Below are 15,270 nucleotides of genomic sequence, written 5' to 3'. Positions count from 1 at the left end.
AATCAATCCGCGGTTAACGAATTCGAATATATATATATATAAACCCAAAAAAAAAATTTGGAAAAGGAAAAATATTTATGTAAAAAAAGGAAAATATTGGTATTGTCTAAACTCTCTCATGTTGACACGCTTATATCTTTTTCTCATTTCAAGATCTCCAGTACGTGACCCTTAAGACTTGAACATCTTTCAAAGTATAAAAGCATATAAACAGAAATGAAATAAAGCAGAAAGTAACCAAACGCAAAAAAGATAGTTCCACTTATTTTGATTCCCAAGTAACAAAAAGGACAGACCAACTACATAAGCACCCCATCAATAAGTGTCTCATCTACTAGGTTTCTTTGCATCAACCTACCTTCGATTAATATCTTTTCACACCCACATAGAGCTAGCAGCACAGGATCCTCTTGCTTTCACAGGCTTATACCACCTGCACTATAGATTAATATCTAATTACCGGGCTCATGCCTGGGTTTTCCACTTGCCTAACTCATTTTAACGCTATATTATATGTGCTTTTAGTGGTCAAGTTCGATTCTTTTCTTTTGCCATTGTCTAGTACCGCTAAAATTCCCTCTAAAGTGCTTCCTTTTTTCCCATTTCTGCAAAATTCGTTATTGAAAGTGTGATTTCCCCTGTTCTATGGAGAGTCTTCCCTAAGAGTTAAATATCTATTTTCTTGGTATTCAAGATTATGTTCTGCACTAATTTGTTTCATTATTACTCATGAAACATAAAAATTAATATTAATATTCCTTGCAATGCTGGAGTTTTAAGTATACTTATAGAGAAGCCAATTTCAACGCTCATGATTGGATGGCTAATTTGCAGGGACCTTTCTCTTTGGATAGGCCATGATATAATCAACCGAGTTGTGTAGTTTTACTCCTTTTTTATAAATGTTTTTTTCCACATTTTGAAACCCTAATCTTGGAGGGACCGTCTACTGAATTCAAGCATATCTTGCTATTTGAACCACTCCTTATAAAGATTATTATCGTCTAATCTTTCTTAAGCTTTGCTTATTTTGTAACATTAGGTGATGTGTTTGCTGTTCCATCAAAGTTGCAGAAATTCTATGCGAAAGTTAAAATGCAGATTCTGTGATATTTAACTAATCATGTGAAGAAACACGCCTTTTGCATATACTGGCTTTGCATTCTCTATCAAAGCATTGTTATGACAGAAATTAAAATTTTGCAGGCGAAGGAAAATAAGCATCTGCACATATATATTTTATGCTGTGCAAAGTTAGATCAAATTCAGGATTAAAGCAACATATGCATATGCTCTAATATATTTAACAAGAAAGATAGTTATGTTGGAAGAATCATTTTGCTCGGAGAATATATATTTTTCTTACGCTTTTCATTAACACCACCAGCTTTTGTTACGATATAGAACCAAAAATCTCGACTATCTTGTATGTCTCTTGCCTTATAATACATATATAACTTTTGCACAATTACATTTCCATATTCATATGCCTCTAACCTGTTGATCTTGATTTAGTTAAAATACTAGGCATATATTTCGTTGTGACGTATTATATAACAATAGCAAGTTTTGTGATAATACAAGTATTTAATTGGTAAATATTCATTATCTATAAATGGTACATGCAAAGATGATTAAAAAGATTTGTCTATAGCTTCTTCCTGAAAAAATGCTGCTACATACACTGTCTTTCAAGATGTAATTTGATGGGGTCATTCACTGTCCAAAGCGAAGGATTATTCTATATGGTTAATTGATTCCGTTAGTCTTAGTGCCTTACACCACAAGTTCATATCGGAATGTGGGTGAGTGTCTTGTCCACTACACTTGATGGCATAGACATAATGTACCTTTGGATATCAAATACTATGGGCACTATTAGCCTCCCTTGATGCATGCAGTTGTTTTACTTCTTAACAATGTAAAGCAAGAGTTTTCTAAAAGGTTTTCCGATTTTTTTTTTAAATGTATGGTTAGAAATACTTTCGTTTTAATACAAATACTGAATTTCATTGGTTTGATCCATAGATAGAGACATGGACAGGGTCTAAGTAAGTTTTCCCCCATTTTAATACTTCTACTGAATAATTTTAATGATTTTATTGTGATTTTATCACGATTTTTCATTATTAAAATCATAAATTTATATGATTTTACAATTTGAATCATGATTTTGATAACAATGTTGTTTCAAAGAAAGAACAAGGCAAAAGCGACGGTGAAATAGAAAATGGGAAATTTAACTGGATCAGGCTCAATAACTTAGTTCCAGGAAGTGAATTCATCAACTTCATTGGAAGTTAGACAAGTATGGTAACTAAAAAAGTTAGATTTTCACAATGTAAATTGAAAATTCCTTATCAAACCAATAAGCAATAATGGTAAATCGTCCAAAAAAATATATTCAGTTGCATAAAAAATCTTACTATTATCAAATATATTAGAACCGTTATATGCTTCTCACTTGTTTTTGGCTATTGCTGTGATAGTTCGTGGAAAGCGAATGAATGATACTTACCTACATTTGATGTATTAAACAAATTATAAATAATGGTTTGATTCAAACGAAGAAATTTCTAATCATAATGGGAAAAAAAATCAAATAGCGATATTTAAAAAATTTTTTTTTATTGGCTTGGTGTATAAATGAAGTGTATGCTAAATTCATAGCACATAAAACCAGGAAAAATATGTGCATGATGGGTCCAAGAATCAGATGCCTTTGACATCAATCAAGTCCAACCCTTTCAGGCTAGAGGTTTACAATGAACGTCCGCAAACCAAACCGTTTCCGCGTTTATCTCCAAAAATTAAGCCATCTCGATGAAAACGACAGACCCTCTTTTTTTTTTTTTTTTTTTCCTGTCGTCGGAATTGAGTTGGGCCATTCTCGGCCTTTTTTATGTGGGCCAAATCTTAGACCAAGCTCAAATCCATTAGTCAGGGTTGGGTTGGGTTGGGTGGGTGTGGGTCAATCCTAAATCCACAGAAGCATTGACTAGCTTCATATTTCCTTTCGCTCGAAAAACCCCTCTCTTTTGTATTCTCTTCCCTCTCTCATTGCTGCTTCTGCTGCAGCTGCTGCTCCTACTAGTGCTGCGTAAATTTACCAAATCACTCCTTATCTTACTTAGCTCAACAGAGAAACCCCTAGCTCTCTTCAAAATGCATTGTTCAAGTAACTCTCTCTCTCTCTCTCTCTCTCTCTCTCTCTCTCTCTATGCTTTGCGTTCCAATATTTCGTTTTTTGTTTGAGTTTATGGATCTCTGTTGTTGATTGGTTTGGTTTGTTCCTGCAGTCTCCGGCGAGGTGCCGGAAGAGCCCGTCGTCTCAAAGAAGTCTGGGCTTCTATACGAAAAGCGCTTAATCGAGATGCACATATCGGTATGTTTCTCTATTTTTTTTCCCTGCCATTTAGGGTTTCAGTTTCTAATTTTTCTCTTTCTGGGTGCTCAGTGGTAGAAAATAAGGTTTGAAGCTTTTTCATGGTTCCTGTGCTTAAAATTGAGAAATTGAGGACAACGTATAATAACTAATTAAACGTGTCTTGTTTAGGGTTTTTAGGATATATGGATTCTGTTTGGTGAATGAGAAAAAAAAAGATGGAAAATAAAGTGGAGAAGAGGGTTGCTTTGTTTAACTGACCCCAGGTTTGCTTAGGCGGCTTTTCCATTTTGCTTTTTGAAAACCAGGATTACAATGTCCCTGGAAATATGGGGCTCCATAGGTGGAGAATACTGTTAGGTCTTTTACGTGTTTCTGTCTCTTTTGGACTCCCTTCCCAGCAGCACAATTTCTTGTATTTTATTTTAGACAATCTATATGAATTGATCGCTTGGTTTGTTACAGTTTAACCTTATGTTTGACAAGCTCTCTGTGATTGTCTATCATCTATTTAGGATTATGGAAAATGTCCAATTACTGGGGAACCACTTACGATGGATGACATTGTTCCAGTCAAAACAGGCAAGGTATGCTTCGTTGCCATTTCTTGGTTGGGATTATTATTGAAGTTCTTTTTTTTTTAAAAAAAATATATTCACTACTGGTATAACCTTTTTGGGATTATTTATTTTCTTTGGCCTGCCTTTTAGATTGTGAAGCCAAGAACTGTACAAACTGCTAGCATCCCTGGGATGCTTGGAATGTTCCAGAATGTATGTACCCCTTGTACCTTGATTGTGCTTAATCTTTTTTTTCCTTGGTTTATTTTATAGCTAGGGGTGCTAGTAACCCTTAAACAAAATTGATGTGTTATGACTCGTAAACTTAACTTTTTAGATATATGTTTCATTTTGATTTTGAGTGATGATTTATGATTTAGATCCATGTTTTCATCGAGTTCATTCGAATATTTAATTGTTTCCCTACTGTTTTTTTTTTTTTTTTGTAATTGGTATCACTGTATCCATGTTTTTTTATTTGCATGCTTAAGCATTAGGTTAGATCATTGAATGCTTTCTACTAGTTCATTTTACTTGATTCTAACTGCGAAAGGAGCTTATGTTTTCTGTAACCTTGTTGTATAGAACAGTGTACGTGTATTTTTTCCTTTAGATTTAATTGCAAAGTCATGATGTTCATCTAATTTTAGGAATGGGACGGTCTGATGCTATCCAATTTTGCTTTGGAGCAACAACTACATACTGCAAGACAAGAGCTAAGCCATGCATTATACCAGGTAATTGAACTTATTGCATTCTTGCTAATATTCTACTTTAATGGATATCTGTTCTATATCTTCCTCAGTTTATGTCAACAATCATGTTTCATATTTTTTTATTTTCACAAATATCCCCCTTCTTTTTCTTTTGGTTTACTTCAGCATTGTCTTTGTGCTGTTGCAGATGCCTTGTCTTTTTAGTGTCATTCATGCTTAATTCTGTATCTTCTTTCCCATTTTGATTACAGTTCTGTTCATTTTGACATTAGTTAATTCTTCTTCACAATGAGCGTGTTTCTTGTGTGTTAGTTTTTATGGGTCAAACAATGCAGCACCATTCTTACTTTTTCCCATTAAAACTCCATTTTTATCCTTGCTTACCCTTCATATGATTTTGCTCTCCTTTCTACTGATTCTGGAAAAATGTTTCTTAGCATGTAGCTCTGTTTACAAGCTCTTTATGCATTGTAAAATTATCTTGAATATACTTATGCACTGGGATCATGATTTATTCCTTGTAAAGCATGTGTTGGGGTAAAATCTATGTCACCCCTAAGCTTTTGATCCAAAAACTTATTTTTTGCTCTCTTTTTTTTTTTTTTTTTTTTCAATCTATCAGTGAATCCTTTCTTTTAAAGTACTTAAAACAAGGTGGGTTAAGTATTGTAACTTTTTTAGAAATACCTATTAAAGGTATGAACTTTGATGCTTGTAGGTTAATGAGAGCTTGAAAAGTGCTGGGATCTTCTCTCTCTCTCTCTCTCTCTCTCTCTCTCGTTTTGTATTTAAAAAATTATGAATTTTTTTTTTTTGGCCGATGCTGAGTTGGTTGTTATGCATTTACTTGCTGGAAATTACTTATTTCCTTGTGACTTGTCTTTTATATGGGTCCTCCTACTAAATTATTTACAAAAGAATATGAACTTTTACATTTGCAAAATGAATTTTTCATAATATGTCATTTGTTGAAGATGCTCGAAACATTTGGGATAAGGGGATCTTTGTTTTTAACTCATTTATGAGGTTCAGATCAAAATTTCTGTTCTTTTTATTCATTTTATATCGAGGTTTTATCTTTTCTGTGCTAGACTTTCCATTGGAGACTGGATTAATGAAAGTATAACTTGCTTGGTTTACTGACTCTGGTCTATTTTATATTTATTTGGCTAGCACGATGCTGCTTGCCGAGTGATTGCTAGACTTAGAAAGGAAAGGGATGAGGCAAGGTCACTGCTTGCACAGGCTGAGAGACAGATACCTGCGTTAGCAACAGCTGCTGCTCCAGTCAATACCTCTGCTCTCAGTAATGGAAAAAGAGGTCTTTCCTTGTATGCTTCTTGGTTTTATAGTTTTATACCATTACTTATTCATTCCCTCATTTACACTTTGGTGTCCCTGCAGCTGCCGAAGAGGATGATTTGGGCCCAGCTGGAAAGAGAATGCGTCCTGGAATTTCTCCCACCATCATTACGGAGTTGACAGACTGTAATGCAGCTCTTTCACAACAGCGTAAAAAGCGGCAGGTATTCTTTTTTTGTGTTCATATAGAGCCTGCTTCTGTATGTGAATTAAGAGTTTTGCATTATACATTTGGCAAGTTTGATTTTTCCCATGACATTGTGTTTTATGTATTTAAGAGGACCAACACACTTAATGAAGTTAGGCTTGTTTCTGCTTGATGATTTCTTATCTTTCTTTTTCCATGTTTTTAGATTCCTCCAACATTGGCTCCCGTTGAAGCTGTGGAGAGGTACACACAGCTTTCCAGTCATCCCCTTCACAAAACCAGCAAACCGGGCATTTCATCTATTGATATCCATTATTCTAAGGTATGGAAATCCCTACAATTTGATCCTGTCAATTAATTCATATGCTGACTTGTGTCACTTGTTTAGCAGATTTTACTGCAAATTGTCTGCCAGCTGTGTGTAGACAGTTGCTATTCCATATTATGAATGTTGCTGCAGTTGCCCGACCTGTGGCAGCTATAGGCTTTAAAGTCAAGCTTTTAGATAGTTGTTTAATATTATTGATGAATTTGTGTTCTTTTGGTTCTTCTGACTTGAGTATGATAGCCAAAGTTTCTAGTAAGCTAAACGGGGACAAGTAAAAAATTTGAAGTGGATAACTGAAAAGGAAAAAAAAAAATTTCCTAACATGAGATCATGGATGAGATTGTGGGGTTCGTTTATCTTTTAGAGGCTTTTGTATGTTTGAGGGCTTCTTTTTTAGTGATATCATTACTTGGGGATTTTACTTACTGGCAACATGTTACAGTTATTCCTAATTGTTAAAATTGCACTAGGGACTGGGTAGAATGTTTGGTTCATCATTGCTGTTTACTTGTTGCTTTTGAGATTAATTTGCTCTGGTCCTCAGGACATCATTGCCACTGGAGGAATTGATTCCACTGCAGTACTCTTTGATCGCCCATCAGGACAGATCGTATCTACACTCAGTGGTCACTCAAAGAAGGTTTTCATTTTTTCGTTTTTTTGATTACTGTGTTTTATCCCTATGGCTCTTTCATTGAAGAGAAATTGCTTAGCAGATCACTGTTTTTTGTTTTGGTAGGTTACTAGTGTGAAATTCGTAGCCGAGGGTGATTTATTTTTGACTGGATCTGCAGACAAGGTAATCCACGTTCAACTGATGCATCGCACATTTAGTTCTTACAACTTTATTTTGTTCCCTCCTTTAAATATAAAATGAATCAGATTTTTGCAATATCTACTGGAAGTTATGATAAATATTATTCCCTTTTTGTTGTGTATGTTGGGTGAAATAAGCCAACAACATCCAAAACAACTACATATTGCCTGATTGAAAGAACAGCTTTTTATAAAATTGGTCTTGATCTGGACATGGGATTGAAATATCATAAACCCCCAATTGTCTTATGCCATTTTGTTATCTTACCTCCCATGTTCACATTGTTGATACTGCTACACAAGGTAAGTCTCTGTTAACAAAAATTAGTGATTAGTGCCTCGTCATCCTAGTAAATTTATTTGTGTTGTTTGTGTAAAATTATAATCACAATAATTTATTTTTTGTTTTTATGATGGTCTTTTTTTAGCCTATTATGTTGTTATTTGGCATTAAACATATGTAGAACTTACTAGTACAGAATACATTGTCTATTTTTTGAAACCTTTAGCATTTATCCTATATATGTGCATGTGTATATATTACATTCCTTGTCAATGCAGACTGTTCGTGTTTGGCAAGGATCTGAAGATGGAAACTATGAATGCAGACACATTTTGAAGGATCACACTGCTGAGGTGAATGTGTTTCTATCTTTATGTTTTGTACCCGATGGCTGATTGATGTCTGAGCTGTCGAAAACTTATTCCAGAAGTTTCCTGTGGTTTGATAAATTCAAATATATTGTTAGATATCCTATCATTTAGTGTTTTTTTCAAGTTTTAAATAGGAGGGCTTAGGTTATCTATGACCAAATGAGACAGCACATACACACACATATTTGAGTTCTAGCAATTGGGCCTCTTTAGTGGCAACATGATAAGGCTTTTGATGCCTCCTGTAGGTTGGTTAATCCTCAAGTAAAGCTCCTGCTTGAGTAATGTGGGAATGATATACATATCCTTGATTGCTTGTGATGCCTTTGCCCTCTCTTTCCTATTTCTGAGGGTGATTTGCAATCGTACACACACCTTTAGCCTTTAGGGTTCACAGGAAATTGCTTTAGGTGCAGGCTTCTAAACCATGGGAAGTATGTCAGAATATATCATACTCAATTGGTACCTCTTGAAATCAAAAGTAATTCTTTTAATAGTGGAATGAATGTATAATTGTCATTCTGAAAACCTAGCCCATGAAATCAAATTTGAAATGGCATTTGCTTTTACCGAGGTGGTACTAGTTTCTTGTATAGATTTTGCTTAGAAAGCACTGAACCCATTATTATAATTTCAAGTTCTTTTAATGCTTTTCTTGAGCTGATGATGATGCGGTCTGTTTTTGTGCCATTTTATTCACATAACATGGATTTTCTTGTCAATCCTGTCAGGTGCAAGCTGTCACAGTACATGCCACAAATAGGTATTTTGTGACTGCTTCTCTCGATAATACATGGTGCTTCTACGATCTCTCCTCTGGCTTATGTTTGAAGCAGGTCCCAACACTTCCATTTCTCTCTCTCTTTCTCTATCTCAAACAAACAAAAACATTCCTCCTCTTGGAGTTTGCTTGAAATTCTCTTTTTCCTTTCTAGTTCACTATTTTTTGGTACTGTGGGTTGTGCGCACCTCTATATATATAAGCAACAATTTTCCAAATGCTTTAATTGTAAGCTTTAAACTTCCTCATATTTTTATTGTTAAGTGTTGTGAAGAAATAAAAGTTCTTTGCCCATTGGTTGAGGAAGAATGATCAGATGATTTTGTTCTGCAGGTTGATGACACGTCAAAATCTGACACTTCTAAACCTGAGGGCTATACATCTGCAGCTTTTCATCCTGATGGTCTCATCCTTGGAACAGGCACCTCAGAAGCAGTCGTTAAAATTTGGGATGTAAAGAGCCAGGTAATTGTTCCAGTATCACACTTAATTCTGGTACAATTTTTTAGAGTGCAACTTGTGGAAGGGATATGTGCAGACTCTTCCTTGCATGCCAGAAAAAAAAAAAAGGTAGTTTGGGGAGTGAGTGTGTTTAATTATTGATCTAATTATTGTTGTTCGTTATTCTTACAGGCAAATGTTGCAAGATTTGATGGCCATGAAGGAGCAGTAACTGCCATATCTTTCTCAGAAAATGGTTACTTCCTAGCGGTATGTGTTTTTAACAAATTTGAAGTGTGTGGATTGCCTGATATATTGCAATCTGATTTATGTGGTTGAACTGGACAGACGGCAGCTCGTGATAGTGTTAAATTATGGGATCTGCGCAAATTGAAGAACTTTCGCACGCTCAATCTGTATGATTCAGATACACCAACAAACTCAGGTATGGAACGATGTAATACTGTGATTTTTGAATCTGTATTATTCCATGCGGTAATCTGTATTACTCCATGCGGTTTATCTGGCCTTTCTTTCCCTTGCTGCTTTAACAGTACTTCCATTTCTTCCTCCAATACAGTATGAAAACGTGTTGTTTTTGCTTTTCATTGTCTTTTATAGCTTTGGAAAAATTCTGAATTAGCAAACTGCGTTCTTTCGCCATGTGCTGTCTATTGATGAATGGAAAGATGGAAAAATTTGTTTTATTTACTCATTTCATTGACTTATACTTTTCATGTGTGATAAATCAATCATGAGCAATTAATAATGGTAGTTCTATTTCTGGTTTTTGCAGTGGAATTTGACCACAGTGGATGTTACCTCGGAGTTGCAGGCTCAGATATAAGGTGTGGTTTCTTATTGGACTTTCAAACGTTGGATTGTTTATCGATCTTCTAAACATACTGAGCTTCCATGGATTGTAAATGCCTTTTCTTTTCTCATTTCTGTTTTGAGTCTTGTATGCTTTATTTGAGATGTTTTCCAAAAGTTTTTATTTTATCTTTTCCCCTATAGCATAAGAAAATAGGTAACCTGGTGCACCACCAACGTGTCCCTTAGTTACAACTTTTTGTGACTTCTAAACGGTATGTCCAGCTAATTTTGTGGCGTGTTATTTGGTGTAGAATTTACCAAGTTGCTAGTGTTAAGGCAGATTGGAATTGCATCAAAACTCTCCCTGACTTATCTGGCACAGGTATTTTCCATTTTCCCTTTTCCATTGTTATTTGCTGCCTATGTACCATTTGAGGGATCAATGACTGATTGTGCTCTGATTCCCAGGAAAAGCAACTTGTGTGAAATTTGGTCCTGATGCTAAATACATAGCAGTAGGATCTATGGACCGCAACCTCCGGATATTTGGCCTACCTGGGGATGAAGGTCAACCAGAGTCATGAAGCGTTTGCAAGTCGCTATTGGTGCTCCTTGCAATTGGGTATACAGCTTTTGTTTGTTGTCCTGTATTGACTAATGAAGCAGATGGTGGAACTTGAGTTCTTATTTGTTGTGCAATATTGGCTCTTTACTCAATTTTCTACCAATGGAGCCATGTGCCTAGGTGAAGGGTCTGCTTAGATTGAAGAAGTGAAATTGAATAACTGTTCAGTCTTTTTGTATTACTTGACATTGAAATTTTCAGAACATGTTTAATCTACATCATAAGATTTTGCCTTTTGGGTTGATACGCGCTAATTTAAATGCTTTTAGGTTTGTAATGTGTATTTGCAGTAAAATGTATCTCTACTGAGTATTAAACCATAGCTTGTTGACATCATCATTTTGCAGATTGGTTTAAGTTACATACATTAATTATTAAACTGAGTTATAACCTTTGTTGGTGGGATTCCCTGTGCTCTAGCGATTTCTTACAGGGAAAGGCTTATAAGAGTTGATATTTGGGTGATTTATTTCCCCGCAATTTATCAGACTAAGATATTTGATTGAAGCATAATTTGAAAGAAAACGAGTTATCCAGTTTAGTTTAATCATTATTTTTATTTGATCTCATGTTGAGTAAGAAATTTTTGAGCTGATGTCTGTAATTATTCTGCAGCTTAATACAAAAACTAAAACTCACCACGAAAAATCTTGTGACATCCTTTTAATTTTCATTTTGAATACTTTAATTTTTGCAGACTAATATTTTATATATAAAAGTACAAAAATTTTAAAAATTGTTGTTGTTAGCCTGAAGAAGTGTGAGATTATTATAAAAAGTGAAATACTAGTTCATGGTACCATAGTTTATTTAGTTAAACTTCAGTGGTTAAATTATGTACTCAGACAATATCCTATAGTTGTGACAATCATTGTCTCAAACTCTTGAGAGTATGCACGATGAAAGATTACTATAAATATTGAAGCTGAAGAATTATACCAATTAACTCATACAACGCCTTAGGATGAATACAAGATAAACTCATATCTCATTCTGTCTCTCAAACAACACTGAGATAAACGTCAATCCGTCTAATTGTTCTTTTTCCTAGATCTATTTTGCCGCACCTAGTTGTAGTTTTACAACAATACAGCCAGGGACATTGTGAATCGCCTTGTATTTGAATAGATAAAACTTAAGTGCTCCATAGCATCATGTAAAAACCAATACTGCACAACTTCATAATCTAAAGAATAAAGAATGAAATTTGCCACCAATTAAGAAGATAAAAATGACAGGCTTCCATCTCCTTGTTTTAGGAAAGATATCTTGATGAATGTGTAAACCCCCAAAGCTGCACGCATAAGAACATCTCCTTAAAATATGGGAAAGCCATTTCAAAACAAGCACACAAGTGGATCCATTGAGTTTATGATTGCTTAAAACTAATTCACCTAAGCTCTCATAGTCACGATAAGTAAAAGTAGACTGGGTAGGTTTTCAAAAGTGGCACAAGCGGCAGCCAATGTTTCAATGATGAAACAATAGCAAAGAAGACAAGTTAAAGAAAATATAGAGGCACCAGTTTGTCACAGGAATTTCAGGTAAGCAACAGTTCATAATACTTAGATTACCTCAACATTTTTTAGTTCAAACTCAGGTTTATGGGCCAGGCATAAGTTCCCAAACGTTTCACAAGGTCCACTGGTTCCATTCAACCTATTCCGATGAAGAAAAAAGAGTGAAAAATTATTATATGAAGAATAAAAAATGTTGCGCAGTTTTTTGTATCTGTTGACAAAAATTCAAAAAGATACTTGACAAAACAACTTACAGATCCCCATCCAAGCACAAAGCAAAGTCGCCGCCTCCACCAAGCGCTAGTAAGTCATACATACACATGTAATAATATCGGTTGACACCTATTTATATCAGTCAGTCACAAAATCAGCTTGGAAGTACATCAATAATTATGATTTTAGGATTTATTATCTGTAGAAGCCATATGTTACCGTTAAAAATGTTAAATTTCAAGATCTTATCAAGTATTCTTGAGATCCATCAAGATCGTAAACATCAAAGGCACTTTCCTTTGATGCAGAATTACAGTAAGAAAAAAAAGGTTCAAGAAACCTGAAGGTTTCTCTTCATAAGTAAAAGGATGAAGTTGACCAAAGGATTATTGCAGCAATAAATTTCACGCAAATCTCTATTTGTGACAGATTATGAAAAACTATTCCTTACTCCCTGTTCAAATATGATACTTGACTTCCTGTATTCTGACCATTAATAAATCACAATTCACCATAAAGAAACTTGGGAATTAAATCAATACCCAAGGCAAAATTCTAATACTAGGAACAACAGTATCTTCAAATTACCAAAGTTTTATCAGAAAACATGGAGCAGCATAAGGTGGTTCCAAGTAATGGGCACTACTGACTGAGTGCATCATGCAAGAAGCTTCCTGTTTTTTCTTTTTTTTTTAATTTCCATTACCCAAAAAAAAAAAAAAAAAAAAGACAGAGCTAGTATAAGAACGGTATTGAAATATGGGAGTGAAGCCCGTAGTCTCATGTTTTTAATAACTATACGAGTTTTTGCAATCTTTAATTACGAAATCAAAGACTACAATGATTAGATATTAGTTCTTACCTGTTGGTCTAAAAAGCCTTGGCTCGCCATATATAGTTGTGAATACAAAGGACTCATGTGTTCCCTATCATTGGTATTGGAAAAATATGAGGATTCAACAAGCATTTTGAATAGTCAAGAAAACAAGGAACACAAAACACTCTGAGCATGTAAAATCTACAAAAACATTATTTAGTTTACCTGATATTTTCTCTTGGGTGTAGGTTTCAATGGACATTCCAGCAGACCACCAAAAACAGCACCTTGTCTATCACCAACAATCTAGAAATTTTCATAATGCAATTGATGAAACATTCATAGGTAATTGCACCAGTAATTAATCAAAACCCGAGGATTAGCATACCAGCAAACACGGACCAGATAGGTCAGCACTGTTGCGAATAAGCGTCCGCAGTGAAATGCCATGCTTCAACGTACTGCCCTTCATTGAATGAATCGCCAGTGAATCAAGATGTAATTGCAATAACAGAAATTAAACTGAGTTGCAAGACATAGATGTATTGACAAAACTTACCTGTACAACAGAACCCATTGGCATCCCTTCACTATGTTGGGAATGGATGAATGCAAGAATTCATACAATTCTGAGGAAACAAAAGATGACTTGTCCATGAGATGGGGTAAAGACTTGCGTGGAGTAGGCTGGTCACGTGCTTCCTCAAAGACCTCACTATCAGTACTGCTTCTCTCAGACAAACCGACCTCGTTACTATCATGGGTTATATCAGTTTGTTTGTACGCACAAAGTGTATTTCTATTTTCACAAGAATTTTGGAATTTTTTATCCTCGGATATTGTGCTGCATTCATGATACCTAACTGAGCATTCATCTTTCTGTTCGAAACCTTTTCTAACCCCTCTAACAGACAATGACTGGCTTGGGTTTAAATCGTGTTGGTGCTTGTTTGATCTAGACCCACCAAAGCTAAACGAAGGGACAGAGAAGGAAAAATAAGAAGATGTTGATTTTCCCCCATTAGAGAGCAGCCTGACCTACACATTCAAAGATCCCAAATCACAATCAAAATAAAAGTAGAATGGAAAGGAAACAGAGCAGTCATATTGCCCTTAATGCAAACCAGCAAGACTATCGCAACAATGTTGAACCAACATTCCTATTACACATTGTTTAAGAAACAGAATTCTCATGAGAAAATGAGAAGAAAAAAAAAAAAAAAAACTAAATTTATCATTATTACTGAAGGAATATACATAATTCAACTAAAAATAGCCAACCAAAGCAAATTACTATCCACAAGATAACAAAACAAATTCAACTGCGCAAGTTCATTGCAGATACCAATCAGATCTAAAACCTCCAAAAAAATTAAAAATTAAAAACAAATAGGAGAGCTGAAAAATAACCCATCATACAAAAAAGAAAAAAGAGAAGGAATTTACCTGAGATTTATCTGTTGGTGAAGATGGAGAAGAAAAAGATTTAGTAGAATTTGGTGAATCAACAAAGAGACGAGAAAGCTGGTTTGAGACTTTATCTTTGAATGATTGCATTATTCCTTTTGCTTTATTGTTCCTTCTCCGGCATCAAATGTTTAGACTTGGAATATAAGTAAACAGTCCTCCATAAATATTTAGGACATAGTTAAGGTTGTTCCTGTGCTGGTAAAGGTGATAGCTTTATGTTGTTGGGTTTTGTTACTTCCGTTCGTACAGCGCACAGAGGCAGCAGGGAGAGGAAATTTCGTCGGTGGAGAGGAAGGAAAAGGAAAAGGAAAAGATTGTTACATTGGCATTGGACCAAGCGGTAATGTGTACGACTTCTATTTCTTTTGATTGGTTGTTGGAGTAACATTCTTAGAGAAGTCCCCTTTTTATACATCTCTTGCTTAGGATTTATACGAATATACGTAGAAAGTAGTTACTAGTTAATGACCTATCTCCAGATCAAACTTATAAAAGAACAACTTTTTAAAAATTATTTCTATTTTTTTTTCTTTAATATTCTCATTTTAGTAAAAATTCATATTTCTATTAATTTAATTCATATATAAAATTACGTTCTCCGTTTAGGAAAGTCTATAC

The 15,270-nt window shown here is 34.8% G+C and overlaps 2 protein-coding genes across 2 annotated transcripts; one reads left to right on the top strand and one right to left on the bottom strand.

Annotated features, from left to right (window-relative positions):
- The first annotated feature begins 3,014 nt into the window (after window positions 1-3,014).
- LOC105638413 (pre-mRNA-processing factor 19 homolog 1) lies at window positions 3,015-11,011 on the top strand. Its single transcript, XM_012222207.3, has 18 exons — window positions 3,015-3,178; window positions 3,300-3,385; window positions 3,901-3,972; window positions 4,096-4,158; window positions 4,596-4,682; window positions 5,835-5,982; window positions 6,066-6,187; window positions 6,377-6,493; window positions 7,044-7,139; window positions 7,239-7,298; window positions 7,877-7,951; window positions 8,701-8,805; window positions 9,084-9,215; window positions 9,384-9,461; window positions 9,540-9,636; window positions 9,988-10,039; window positions 10,319-10,389; window positions 10,476-11,011. Exons 1-18 carry the CDS (start codon window positions 3,166-3,168, stop codon window positions 10,589-10,591), a joined length of 1,590 nt encoding a protein of 529 aa, XP_012077597.1. The 5' UTR covers window positions 3,015-3,165; the 3' UTR covers window positions 10,592-11,011.
- Window positions 11,012-11,523: 512 nt separating this feature from the next.
- On the bottom strand, window positions 11,524-15,040 carry LOC105638414 (TLD-domain containing nucleolar protein). The gene is made up of 8 exons (XM_012222208.4): window positions 14,629-15,040; window positions 13,742-14,220; window positions 13,571-13,643; window positions 13,408-13,488; window positions 13,228-13,291; window positions 12,407-12,494; window positions 12,207-12,291; window positions 11,524-11,926 (listed from the first exon to the last, which is right to left on the bottom strand). Exons 1-8 carry the CDS (start codon window positions 14,737-14,739, stop codon window positions 11,888-11,890), a joined length of 1,020 nt encoding a protein of 339 aa, XP_012077598.1. The 5' UTR covers window positions 14,740-15,040; the 3' UTR covers window positions 11,524-11,887.
- Window positions 15,041-15,270: the final 230 nt, after the last annotated feature.

This window comes from Jatropha curcas, chromosome 7, assembly GCF_041381405.1.
Source record: "Jatropha curcas cultivar XTBG-Jc1 chromosome 7, XTBG_Jcur_1.0, whole genome shotgun sequence".
Taxonomy (NCBI): domain Eukaryota; kingdom Viridiplantae; phylum Streptophyta; class Magnoliopsida; order Malpighiales; family Euphorbiaceae; genus Jatropha; species Jatropha curcas.
The sequence above is the reverse complement of the archived record's forward strand: the minus strand, read 5'-3'. Positions and strand labels throughout refer to the sequence as shown.

Coding starts and splice junctions, on each gene's coding strand:
- LOC105638414 (XM_012222208.4), bottom strand. CDS start 14,739: ATGCAATCATTCAAAGATAAAGTCTCAAACCAGCTTTCTCGTCTCTTT. Junction 13,292..13,407: donor CACCCAAGAGAAAATATCAG/GTAAACTAAATA, acceptor TACCAATGATAG/GGAACACATGAGTCCTTTGT. Junction 12,495..13,227: donor AAGGCTTTTTAGACCAACAG/GTAAGAACTAAT, acceptor TGATATAAATAG/GTGTCAACCGATATTATTAC.
- LOC105638413 (XM_012222207.3), top strand. Junction 10,040..10,318: donor GTTGCAGGCTCAGATATAAG/GTGTGGTTTCTT, acceptor TATTTGGTGTAG/AATTTACCAAGTTGCTAGTG. Junction 10,390..10,475: donor CCCTGACTTATCTGGCACAG/GTATTTTCCATT, acceptor TCTGATTCCCAG/GAAAAGCAACTTGTGTGAAA.